Source organism: Triturus cristatus, chromosome 1_2 (genome assembly GCF_964204655.1).
Source record: "Triturus cristatus chromosome 1_2, aTriCri1.1, whole genome shotgun sequence".
NCBI classification, from domain to species: Eukaryota; Metazoa; Chordata; class Amphibia; order Caudata; family Salamandridae; genus Triturus; species Triturus cristatus.
The window spans coordinates 880730233-880743158 of NC_140580.1; the positions used below are offsets into that span (position 1 = coordinate 880730233).

The 12926-nt window shown below is 43.9% G+C and overlaps 1 protein-coding gene across 1 annotated transcript in view; it reads right to left on the reverse strand.

Moving 5' to 3' along the window:
* Positions 1 to 12926, reverse strand: part of GABRD (gamma-aminobutyric acid type A receptor subunit delta) — a 228984-nt gene that overhangs the window by 78009 nt on the left and 138049 nt on the right. Inside the window, exons 2-4 of the mRNA XM_085609342.1 lie at positions 11715 to 11827; positions 8843 to 8910; positions 3366 to 3586 (exon numbers count right to left, since the gene is read on the reverse strand). Of these exons, the coding sequence (XP_085465468.1) occupies positions 3366 to 3586; positions 8843 to 8910; positions 11715 to 11827 (402 nt within the window). The remainder of the gene's footprint in view (positions 1 to 3365; positions 3587 to 8842; positions 8911 to 11714; positions 11828 to 12926) is intronic.

The window sequence follows — 12926 nt, forward strand, 5'->3', positions numbered from 1 at the left end:
CTACTGGCGACCGCCAGTAGATAATATATATATATATATATATATACACACGTATATATATATATATATATATATATATATATATATATATATCTGTATATGAACTACCAGTCCCAAGAATCTTTGCGAGCAGTTGCACCTGTGGAATATGAACTGGGGATGAACTGGCGGTTACTCGTGCGCTGCCAAACACATACTATCTGCTACTGAGGAGGGCGGTGGCCCGAAACGCGTATAGCAGGAAGAAAATAAAGGTTGCAGTTTTCAACAGACTGCCTGTGCTATGGCATTAATCCTACCTGCAAGTGCGGTCCCACCGAGGGGCAAACTCTTTCTTTCATACATAGCGGTCGGCCCGGCCGCGGGACTGCACTACTGCGAAATATTTGTGGGTCCGCTACTGAGCAAAGGAATGCAGTGTTTAAGCGGAGCAGGAGGTGCTGTTTATGTGCATGGGCGCCTGAATGAACTTTGCCGTGCCTTGTGTTGAACTTTGAAATTGTGTTTTGCAGCAACGACCCACATGGGTTTGATGAACTACCAGTCCCAAGAATCTTTGCGAGCAGTTGCACCTGTGGAATATGAACTGGGGATGAACTGGCGGTTACTCGTGCGCTGCCAAACACATACTATCTGCTACTGAGGAGGGCGGTGGCCCGAAACGCGTATAGCAGGAAGAAATTAAAGGTTGCAGTTTTCAACAGACTGCCTGTGCTATGGCATTAATCCTACCTGCAAGTGCGGTCCCACCGAGGGGCAAACTCTTTCTTTCATATATCTATATATATATATATATATATATATATATAGATATATATATATATATATATAGAGAGAGAGAGAGAGAGAGAGAGAGACTGACACCTTTTCTAACTTTAAAGGGAATGCATCTCCCAAAGGTAAATTCGACCCCAGTTCCAGCTCTGTTCTACACATAGGATGCTGTGTTACTTTCCCCGCACACCTAATGGTTTCCGGGGGCTTATTAAGAACTTTGTCCGATTTATGGACTACTTAGACCTTGAAACTAATAGATATAAAACTCATTATATAGTGTGCGGGCAATAAAGTATCAAAGGCAGACCCATATCCATCATTACAAGGGTGACTGAATTCCCCTACCTTAGAGTGACCTTTGACTCTAGAAGCAGTTTTTTACCCTGCATTTTTAATTGTTGCCTTCGTTTTAACTGTTTACTTGGGACCGTGTATGATGTGCCTTGAAATGTTGGTCGCAAACTTGTTTTACTCATTTTACAAATGTATAAAATGAAACGTGTACCAATTCTGACTTATAGAGCCGGAATATGGGGATTCCGGGATTGCGCCAGGTTACAATAGGAGGAGAATGGTTTTTGCAGGGGTCTGCCGGGAGAAGACCCAGGTAGCCCACATTACTTTTAATATGAGGAACTGGGCCAGTCCTGTGTGGCTGCCCTGGTGGGCCTTGCCCCACTCCTCCTTTGGACCTCGATTTGGAGTGATGAGAAAGCATTGTTCAACCATTAAGTTATCACTGATTGTCTTGCTAGTGGTTGTGAGATCAGGATCCCCTGTATGAGCTTTGTCAAGAAAACTGCTCTAGGCTGGCCTGATCTGGTTACATCACCTCACACTATTACGCGAGGCGAGCAAACCAATTTTAATTGTGTTTTAAATTTTCAGCTGCCAACAGAGAGAGTAGAGAGTTGACTAAGCCCACTGTGTGATATTTCCCTGCAATTCAAACAGGCGCGAGCACTGAGCCATATCTGTCTATTGTGAAAAATACATTGGAACGGGGCTTCTGACCGAATTTTGTCTCAACAGCTTTCTATGTTTTCCACTAGGTCCGTTTGATATAAAATCTTTTTTGCTCTGCCCATGTGATGAATCCTCCCTTCAATCACTGGTCCATTTCTGTTTTTTTCTGTAAACTTTATCAGACGGTCGGACGCAACACCTGGCATCTGTTTCAAAACTTTAGTGATTTTACCAATATAGACCTGCTTTTTCTTTTCTTTGGGCCCGATTCACAGAACTAACATAAGACAAAATCCTAAACTTACTACCATTTTGTTATTCACAGAAGGCACTTACTCATTTCGGTATTCACAGAAGTTAGGAGTCCTAACTATAGGACTCCTAAATGCCTTCTGTGAATACCGAAAGTCTTAAAATTAGGATTTTTCTCAGTTTAGTAGTAGTAAAGTTAGGACTCCTAACTTAAGGACTCCTAAATGCCTTCTGTGAATACCGAAAGTCTTAAAATAAGGATTTTTCTCAGTTTAGTAGTAGTAAAGTTAGGACTCCTAACTTTAAGACTCCTAAATGCCTTCTGTGAATACCTAAAGTCATAAAGTTAGGATTTTTCTTAGTTTAGGAGTAGTAAAGTTAGGAGTCCTAACTTTACTACCCCTAAACTGAGAAAAATCCTAATTTTAAGACTTTCGGTATTCACAGAAGGCATTTAGGAGTCCTAAAGTTAGGACTCCTAACTTCTGTGAATATCGAAATGAGTAAGTGCCTTCTGTGAATACCAAAATGAGTAAGTGACTTCTGTGAATATCAAAATGGTAGTAAGTTTAGGATTTTGTCTTAAGTTAGTTCTGTGAATCGGGCCCATAGTATATTGTCTGATCCACTTGTGTGTCAAGCAGTAGGAGGATTCCTGTGAACTGCTCTGTGCAATAGAAAATGAATGGAGATCCAATTATGTTTCTTAAGGCACCTGTGTATTTATTTTTTTCTCTTACAATTTCCCGTTAAACCCATGATCTCATTGCCGGATATTCCAACCTCAGAAAGTCACTGTTTGATTTATAGTTTTACATATCAATGTATTTATTATCGATTTTAGCCTACTTATGTTTTTTAAGTATTTTATTGTGCTTAGTGTCCCAATTAGGCATTTTTAAGACAAATGATTGACATGTTGGAGAGTCATCCTTCTTTATTGGTATGAAATTGTGCTGTATATATCATTATTTTATGATTATTTTTGTATAATCGAATAAAGATTGATTTGATTGGATTGGATTTGACAGCCTCTAGTGAAAGAATATGTTCTGCTTGGCCCACTTTTCAGGTGTTGGCTATAGATGGTAATGTTAGTGTTTACAGCTCGGCTGCTTAGACATGATTTTAGTATTCCTTACCACCAGCTGCCCTGCTTAAACATGTTTTCTATATCACTATCTACACACTGTCCAGCACCAATATGTTTTCAATATCTCTTATCGCCTACACTGTGACGGTGGTCTCTTTCTGAAAGCACATGCTCAAAGTAAGTTTTTTTTTAAATTTCACTTTCCATGGGTGAAGTTCATAATTCTTTATACTTTTTTGTGACAGTAGCATGGGGACAGTCAATCAGTGCACCATACCTGATGCTGTATAAAACCACTCCATCGGGCTGAAGTCGGATGAGTTTGTTTTCCACCGTGACGTCATGAAACCATGCTGACTTGGCATTCACGATGAAGGTATCCGGAAGCCAGAGCTTATCCACAAACCTGCTATCGAGGCCCAGCGTCTTGTTTGTGTGGTTGTAAGAGAGCCTGTCATCCCGCCAGCTCTGCCTTAAAAACACTGTCATGGTGTACTCCTACAGAGAGAGCAGAAACCACCACAAATCATGTTATCTTATTGTGAATCCCTCTGATATTCAGTGTCTGATATTCAGTGTACATACTCAAACTTTGCACTGTGCAGTGATTTCTGTATGCATGAGTGCTGGTGGTGGTGAACCCCACACCAGTATTAACATACTGTCTGTTAATGCAAAAAGATATGCCTCATATAAAAACAGGTGTATATTATCTATAGTTATGAGAGTATTACTTCCTGATGAAGACCTCTAAAGTCTTGTGAGGTTGAAACGCAAGCATCAAAGCAGTTGGGGAACAAATTGATAGTCTTCTGAAGCTTAAATCATGGGACTTATTTTGCAGCAAACTACACCCCCAACAGGGACCACAAAGGCTGCTTTACACAATGCTAGATATATAGAGGAATCATGAAATCTTCTATCACTTGTTGATCCTCGGTTCTAATTATGATCATTTACATGTTTCTCTTTATGTATGTGTTTAAATGTATCTATTTGCTGGAACACTGAGATCTCACAGGGAACATCAAGTAACTACATGCACTTCTCATGAGATGTCTTTATAAGTTTTGGGGTTTGAATTCTGAACTCTGATAAGAAAGTTCTTTTTGGATGTTTTGAAATAAACAATAAATATTTAATAGCACTACTTGAGTTTGAACAAAGTATTAATGATTTATGGCCTAGTGAGGAATCTTTCCTTTTCATATTAATTTCCAATACCGTTAGTGCATCGAGCACATAGTCCAAATAACCACCTGGCACTCAGCACAAAGCCTAAGAGACTGAGGGCAAACATTTGTATTCAAGGCCAAGCACAGCTTATAGAAGGAAAATAAAACATGTCTGCAAAAAGGATACAAAACAATGACATTACAGAGCAACATGAAATGAAATGCAAGTCAACAATGACATGAAAAATAAGTAAACCATGAAAAAAGATACATTACAAGTAGGAATATATTTTTCAAAATGCAACAGAACTAAATAATGAACGATGAATGAAAGAAATCCTCAATGGTAATGCTTTTCAAAAGGAAATATTGACCAACTCAAGGAATGTTGCTGGATCATATGTAAGAGGCTTTTTTTAATTTATTTCTTCAATTCTTGGATGAAAGACACAATGGGAAGGTAATTTTGGGCCATTGCTACATGCGTGGTTTGGGAACTGATGATCAAGGAAGGGGGTGGCGGGGTGTGTGTGTGCAGGGAACCAGACAGCAGGTGGAACTAGTGAGTTGAGTAGGGTGAGATGTTAGTATGTAAACGTGGTCAGTTTAGAAGATGGTTAAAGTCAGTGGTCTGCGTGCCCTAATGTAGTTAGGATGTATACAATCGGCTGACAAGAGCTGTAGCCAACTGCTGGGAGTAACCAGAGAAAGAGAGGAAGTGTGGGATGAAGTAGGTATGGATTGCCATGGTATCCCAGGGGTGAAACAGCGTTTACATCGCATGCGATACATCGCATGCCATTACAACGCGGTCGTTACAACGACTGCGTTGTTACATCGTGAACCAATACATTGCAAGTCGTTACAACGACTTGCTGTAGGGGGCAGAAGGTGTTGGAATTACAATCCAACACCTTCCCTGCTGTTGCACAAACTGGAGTAGGAATAGTAAGTTATACTATCCCTAAATCCAGCGCCCCCCCTACAGCAAGTCGTTGTAACGACTTGCGATGTAATGGTTCGCGATGTAACAACGCAGTCGTTGTAACGACCGCGTTGTAATGGCATGCGATGTATCGCATGCGATGTAAACGCTGTTTCACCCCTGGGATACCATGGCAATCCATACCTACTTCATCCCACACTTCCTCTCTGTAATTGCATGTGATGTATCGCATGGGTAGTAAAGAGATATGTTCATCCCAGGGCCACAATGAATTGTTGTAGATTATGGATGAGTCTATATTCCAAATTTGGTGTCCAGGTGGCAGCGAGGTGGGAGAGAACTGGGGACAGAGGCAGAGGGCGTTTACTTTTAAGGGAACAAGCCCTCGAGAATTTAATGAAAAACTGAAAAATCGATAAACCTATGGATGACGCAGGGTTAAGTTGGCTTGCAAGCCTTTTGTAATATCTACTTCTGCTGTAGCTTTTGGGAGCAAACAACACACAAGTGATGGATGGAATGCAGAATAAATCAAAACATTCACCCCCAGTCAAGAGATCTGGATTAAATCCATTTTTCTATTGCTCACCATGCCACCCCAGTTTTACTCAGCTATACTCAAATCAGTCTTGCCCATGTTTCTCATGGGAGCAGGCAAGCCTGAATTGCAAAGCCAGGTCCTCCCTCGACTGGAAAAAAACATCCTAGGACCGGTTTCAGGGTTTCACCCCTCATCAGCCAGAGTAGCTTGAAACCAGAGGCTGGGTCTAAACTGGAATGGTGTGGCCTTCAAAAAAACAATGGATTTAACCCTGATCTGTGACTGGGGGTGAAGGTTTGATTCATTCAGCATTACGCTCATAATCTGTACTTTTTGCATTTGTTGCACTAAGTGGGAAGGATATGCCCAGACATCAGTCCCGTGTTTGCTACGCCACCAAATTCATGCTGGCCTGGCTGATGAGGGGTGTTACCTCGAAACATGTCCCAGGATGCTTGTTTCTGGTCCAGGGAGGACCTGGCCTGACAGTTTGGGCTGGACTGTTCCCAGTGGGAACAGGGTCAAGATGGATTTGCATATGGCTGGGTCTAAACTGGAATGGCGTGCCATGCAAAAAAACGATGGATTTAACCCAGATCTGTGACTGGGGGTGTATGTTTGATTAATTCAGCATTCCGTCCATCATCTGTTCTTTTTGCTTTTGTAGCTTTTGCGAGGACACTTTTTGTGACTACTTAGGGCAAAACATGTTAATTAGAACGGAAATCTCAAAGGAACATGGATTGGAATGAGAACTTGTGGAAAAGCCAAGCTGCTTGGAAGGTTTCATCATAACAAACACTTTTTGACACCAGTACAACATAGTAGAGTGTCTTAAGGGGTTTCAATTTATATTTTCTATTTTTTTATGAATTACGGTAGTTTTTTTTAGTGTGTGCAAAAATTGCATTAATTACTGTTTACTTTCTGACAACATTGCATGGATCTATCTATCTATCTATCTATCTATCTATCTATCTATCTATCTATCTATCTATCTATCTATCTATCTATCTATCTATCTATCTATCTGCAGAATTGATTTAAAAGCACTATACATACTTTATTTGTATATGCTGAGTGAGCGCACTTGAGTGACCTTGTATTTCTGAGTCAAGGAATCAAGTGAATGCAACAAAGGTTCTGCTCTCCTTGTGCTTAAACTATCAGCTGGTTTATTGTCATTGTTGATAAGTTAAGTTTTAAGGAAAGATACCACAGCATACCACTGTAATTAAAACTTTACAATCCCTCTGCTCTTCCCCAATCTTCAGCACGGCCACAAAGGAGTGTGTATATCAGATATCAAAATGAGACATGGTCAGTGTGACCAGGACAGTGTAGAATTGGGAATGCTCACACAATCACTATTTCCATGGCATGATTGCAATAAATTTCAGGAAGTGGTGAAAATGTCTTCTGAGAAGCGCTTTTCTGACTGTCCAAAAGCAGACATAAGGGATGCTTAAGTTAGGACAGTAGGTCAAAAATCTTGGTGCATATTTACCAAAAAAGTCAGAGCACAGAGCTGTGCCAAACTCAGCAATGCCGCACTCCAACATTTTTTAAATGCAGGGATGCACCATATTCACAAGGATGCAGCGCACCCCTGTGTTTCCCCTAGCGCTGGCGCAAAAAAAGCTGCCTAGCACCAGCGCAAGCACCCTGCAGCCATGTTGCAAGGGTGCCTTGGCTGCAGGGGAGATTGTTTATGTGCACCGAGGGACACCTTTCTGCACATAAACAATCATTCATGGCGATCTGCTCTTTCTATGTGTGATGCAGAATGCAGCACACATGGAAAGAGCAAAAAACGAGGAGAAATTAATTATTTCTCCCGGTATCTCCATTCTAACCCCTGGTAATCCATGGCATTAGAATGATGCTGTTATTGGCGCTGACTCAGCCTTATAAATCTGGAGCAGTAAAAAAGTAATGGGTGTTGCGGTGGAACACCCACAACAACACCCATTGTACGCCCCTTTGCCGAGAGGACTGCGGCGGAAAGGGGAATATTTACAAGGTGGTGTTAAGTCACATTAAGTGGCTTACCGCCACCTTGTAATATGGGAAATGGCGCTACGCCATCAGAGCATCAAAAAAAGAGTGACGTCCTGATGGCGAATGGGGCTTGTAAATATGACCCCTTGTCTTCTGTGCAGACACTAATTGTTAGACCTGTTATTAAATCTGCTTAGTGGAGTATGGTGTCAGTTTTACACAGGGGAATAGCAATCAATTATGCAGCAGGTTTAGTGGCACTGGAACCTAGGGATATGAGGGGCCCACTTAGTTTCTAGTACTATAGCCCACAACACCTTTGCTAGGCAACTGGTTTTAAATCAATGGAAGGCTGATGCAGGGGCATAGCTTGATCTGTAAGATTGGACGGTGTCAGCTTGGGATTTTCCAACAATGGCGCTGGCATATAATGTTAAAATACATTATAGGACAAGCAAGGAACATGAGAGGGGCTAAAGGTCAATGGAAATGGAAACAAAGGCGGATTGGTAGGGGTACTAGGTGAGAAAAAACACATTATTTTGTAAACTAACCGACAAGTTGAAGACTTTCCAAACAGAGAGGGAAAAGTGTGTGTGTGTGTGTTTTTGTATGTGGGTAGGTAAAAATTGCAGTTGAAATCAGAAAGACACCTCACTATACCCGACTAAAAGCACCTAAACCCAACTATTTTGGAGAAAAATACATTTATTGGGGGTTAACACCCCCCTGAAGAAACGCTCCTGCGCTGATATTTATAAGCCCTAAGTAAACCCAATCAAAAGGAACCCTTATATATTACATGACTATATTGACTTTGCTTTTTAACTTCCCGAATAAAAAATAAAACAGATTATGTATGAACAACCTGACTTCCTGCATTTGCAGTGCATTGGCGCCTACGGCTGTCAAGTCCGTGTATGTGAAAAAAACAGGGACCCGAGTAAAACAGGGTGAGCTGATTAGAGAGCATCGGTGGAGATTTGTCAGTGATTGCCGGTTTAAACCGATTTCTGGAAAGCCGAGGTCTCTTTCATATGCTACTTCTATTCACTTATAGCAGACACTTCCTGCACATAGGAGGACTTTACCATGTTGGCTTCTGAGATGTGATCAATGCTGGCGACTTCAATATCAAGGGCAACAATCACGGGAGGGCCTGTAAGGAAAAGCAAAAGATAGGGCATGAAAGAGAGACAAACAGAGAAAGACAGGGTAAGAAAAAGAAAGAAAGAACCATGTGGTCAGAGGCAGAAAGTGAAGCTGTTGTGCAACAAGTAATCAGAAGCTGTAGTGCTTTGTTAAAAAACTTGCTCTCTTGTTCATTGACCACTGGCTTAAATATATCGACTCACTCTGATATTGATTTCAGCTCAAGTTCAATTTCTTTGATTACTTATTGAATGGTTATGGTCACATTACGAGGGCCCTGAGATTCCAAGTGTGGACAATAATGGGAGCTCCCCAACCCATCAGGAATTACAAAATCCGCAGGAACCCTGGGGTCGGTTGTTATTCACCTGGACATTTCACCTACTGAAAGAGCAAACACGTGTATTCAGGCAGGCTATTCTCCAAAAATGTATAAACAAGCATTGGTCAAACTGGGCGGGAGCTGAGGGGAACGAAATGCCCATACTTGTTAAAGAAAAACAGTTCCCCTACTTTTTGTGAAATGACGACCATTGTGGGACGGTAAATTTGAGAGTTGAAATGTTTTGAATGAAATGTAAGGCAGGGAGACAGTCTCCTGTGCTGTAAAACCGGGGGAGGGTCAGACAGTCAGTGGCATAACAAAACTTGAGCCCCCCTCCCCCTCAAAGTACATGGAGGGGACCCCCCCATGCTCCACACCCAATCAGGAGCTCTCAGGGTGGGGACCCACCATCCGTGTAGTGCCAAAGGGGGCCCCTGGAGCTTAGGGCCCCCCCTTGCATCGTGGGGGCTGCGGGGGCTGATGTTACATCACTGCAGACAGCTGCACAAGCCTTCTTGCCTGGGTGCCTGCTGCTTGAAATAATTACAAAGGTGCACAACTCGTTAATCTGCTAATGTAAAAGTTGCTTGGAAGCCGGTATTGCCTTCAATTGATGGAATCACTTGAAGTTTCCTGGTGACACAGATTTATTCTTTTTGAGTGGTTTGTAAGCTGAGCTGTGAAGTATGTGCTTTTAAATACGTTATAAAAAAATGCACTATGGTTGCAGGCAGGCGGATGGGCGGGGCTGCTCTGAAAGCAAGGCAGGGGAGGAGTTGTGTGTCTGCCCACTCCAGAGTGCTCAAAGACTGTTTGCTCGGCCCCCTGGGCCCGCCCAAACCAGTCAAGTGCACTCTGCCCTTTTCAATGCAGGCTGAAATACAGCCTACATGGAGAAAATGGCCTCCCCATAAGCCCCTGGCTGGGTGGCGTCCTGCACGTTGTGATTGGCTTAGGGAAGGGAGCCTGGCTGCCTGCTTCTGCTTCCTGTTCCTGGAGAGCAGGAGAGCAAAGGAAGACGCAGGACCCGGCCAGCGGAACGGTTAGTTTAATTATATATTATTTTATTTATTAAATTAAACTTTCCCCCGCGTGACCCCCATTCCCCACACGGCACCCCCGCGCGAACCCTCCACCCGTGGGTCATGCTGGCTGTGACTGCCTGCAAAACTCCTCCAAAGCAAAGAACCTGTGTTAGGCGCTGCATTTCAGAAAGGACCTCGCCCCCTACCTCCTGCCCTCACCTAGAGAAAGGGTGGAATTTTAAGCAGAAGAGATCGGGGCTACCCAAAAATAATTGGACTGATTGGCTGGTTTGGCGCCCTTGTCAGAATGTTGATTTTTGGAGGCCCAGAGTGGCTGGAGGGGGGCTGACTTGATGGTGGTCCTGGACCTTTCAGTCAGCCCTACCCTGAGTAGAAGTTGAATAATGAAAAGGGTTTTGCTTGGTGACAGGTACCCAGGCAGGGACAGAGCGATATGCGGTGCCCTGTGTATTTGGCATCAAACTGCATGTATTTCTCGTCCTTCTGTGAGACAGAGGGGAGGCTTACATTAAATGGATGTTGATGCCATTATTTCCTTAGGTACCCTTGGGGGTGGGAACGTGTCTTGCTGGCTCTAGGTGCCTACCAGCGGGGGATGTATATAGAAACAATTGGGCTGTCACAATACATTCTGGAGTGGTTTTCACTGTAAGGAGGAATCTTGGCTGAACTGTACCTTCTTCAATGTATAGTTCAAGAGACATTTGCTGTACAGTCTGTGCGCAGTGGTTTTGCTTTATCTTGCTTCCTTTATTCTCATATCCAACGTCTAAGTCAATGCCGTTTTCATTCCTTCCTTGAACTTTGTGAATTAGATAGCTACGTCTTGGCAGATCCGCATAATGGTGTTTCTCTCTCTCTCTCTCTCTCCTCAGGGGAACGAGGAGGAGTGAAGAGGGGGTGCTGAGGAAGGATGCAGCTGGATTATTGTACAGCGACTTGCACGTTGCGACCGCACTGCACAAAGTCCAATACTCCCATGTGCACCAATGGTGCTTAATTTGAGCCGATGGTTTCTGGTGCTCGGCACCCACAATTAATTGTCTCCACCAGCGCTTGGGACAGCCTCCCACAAGGTGGCGCTGTCTAGGTAATTTAGAGATGACCATAATTATTAATGCTATATTCATTAAAAATGACTATTACCTGCCGCTCAAGCAATTCTTATAGCTTTGGGGGCATGAAATAGCCCGAATTGCCACTCTTGTAGGCGTGTGACGGTTAGCAGTTGTGTTGTTACTATCATTGGCAGCATAGCAGGGGTAATGTTTGGTGGAAGCTGCAGTGGCCTCCTGATGAGAACCCTTGCATATTTCTTTTACAAACTAAGCACTGGTGCACCTTATTGTTTCTCCCTTTTATCAGGTCCTGCAGTTTAAGGATCCCCAATGAGAAGCACCAATGAAAAAGGAATGGAAGGAACCCCTTTTAGCTTCTTACCTCCAATTCCAGGTCTGAAGTTGCGCGCGTACCCCTTCATCAGGTCGTCCAGGTTGGGCAGCCAGGAAATGTCTGTGTTGGAGATGTTGTAGTCCCCAATGTCGGAGGCGAGGCTGAATAAGAGGAAAGAAGGATGCATGAGAATCAGCCATTCAACAACCGTTGTGCTTGGAGCACCTCTGTCCATCACTCTCCATTATCCCAACATGGGCGCGTTGCACCATGGGAGTAGGAACGGTGATGTCAGAGTATGCCTTTCTAAACCCCTTGCAATGCACATAGAGCACTGTGGCTGTCCCGCGTCTGATCGTAGTGTAAGCTGCTACCTAGTATTGGGGGCTAGGGCCTGGAGATGGGAAAAAGAGGTCACACAAGGGGACAGTGACAAAGTGGGCATTCTGAAAAACATTTCCCAGGAATATCCGACTTGTGTCAACATTGTTTAGCATCTGCACTCCACCCAGCCAGGACAAGGGCACATGCAGGCAGGGGAAGCTCGCAGGCCCCGCCCTTGAGCTTCTAAACAGGCAGAGAGAACGCGCTTGTCCGTCACTCCAGACATACAAGGTCAGAGGCCAAAGAGGGTATTCGGACAGAGGAGCCCACGGGGGATACCCTGGAACAGTCTAACTGAGATTTACAGGGGGGAGGGCGTACAGAAGAAGCAATACAGGCCGTTATCGGTAAGGTAGTTTGGCCCAGGAAGTCACCTTCCCTTTTACCAGCCCACCAATTTCTGTACACAAAGCTCCGGCTCGGGCAGAAGACAGAGGCAGCAGGCACTGCATGTGAGGCTCCTAAGGGTGGGCAGAGGGCACGAGGAGCTGGCTGCTGGCAGAGGCGAAGGAGTGGAAGAAACAGAAGAGGGGCGAGTATAGAAAGGTAAGAGTGTGAAGGTAGAGAAGAGGAATAGGGTAGGGAAGGAAGCGGTAGGTAAAAGAACAGTTTGAACAGGAGAAATGAGGCGTGGGATAAAAGAGAGAGATTGGAGAGGAGGGACAGGGTGTGACCAGTAGGGTGAGAAAGAGGCAAGGAATAAAGGGGTGGGTTGAAGGGGGCAATGGCGAGGAATTCGGTAGGAAACGGTTGGGTGGATACAGGGTGGGCTGGGAGTGAATGAGGGCTGGGCAGAAGGGCAAAGTGTGAAGGGAGAGATCAGGAATGGGTCAAGAAAGAGACATGGGCAGGGGGATGTTAGGGCAGTGCCATCTT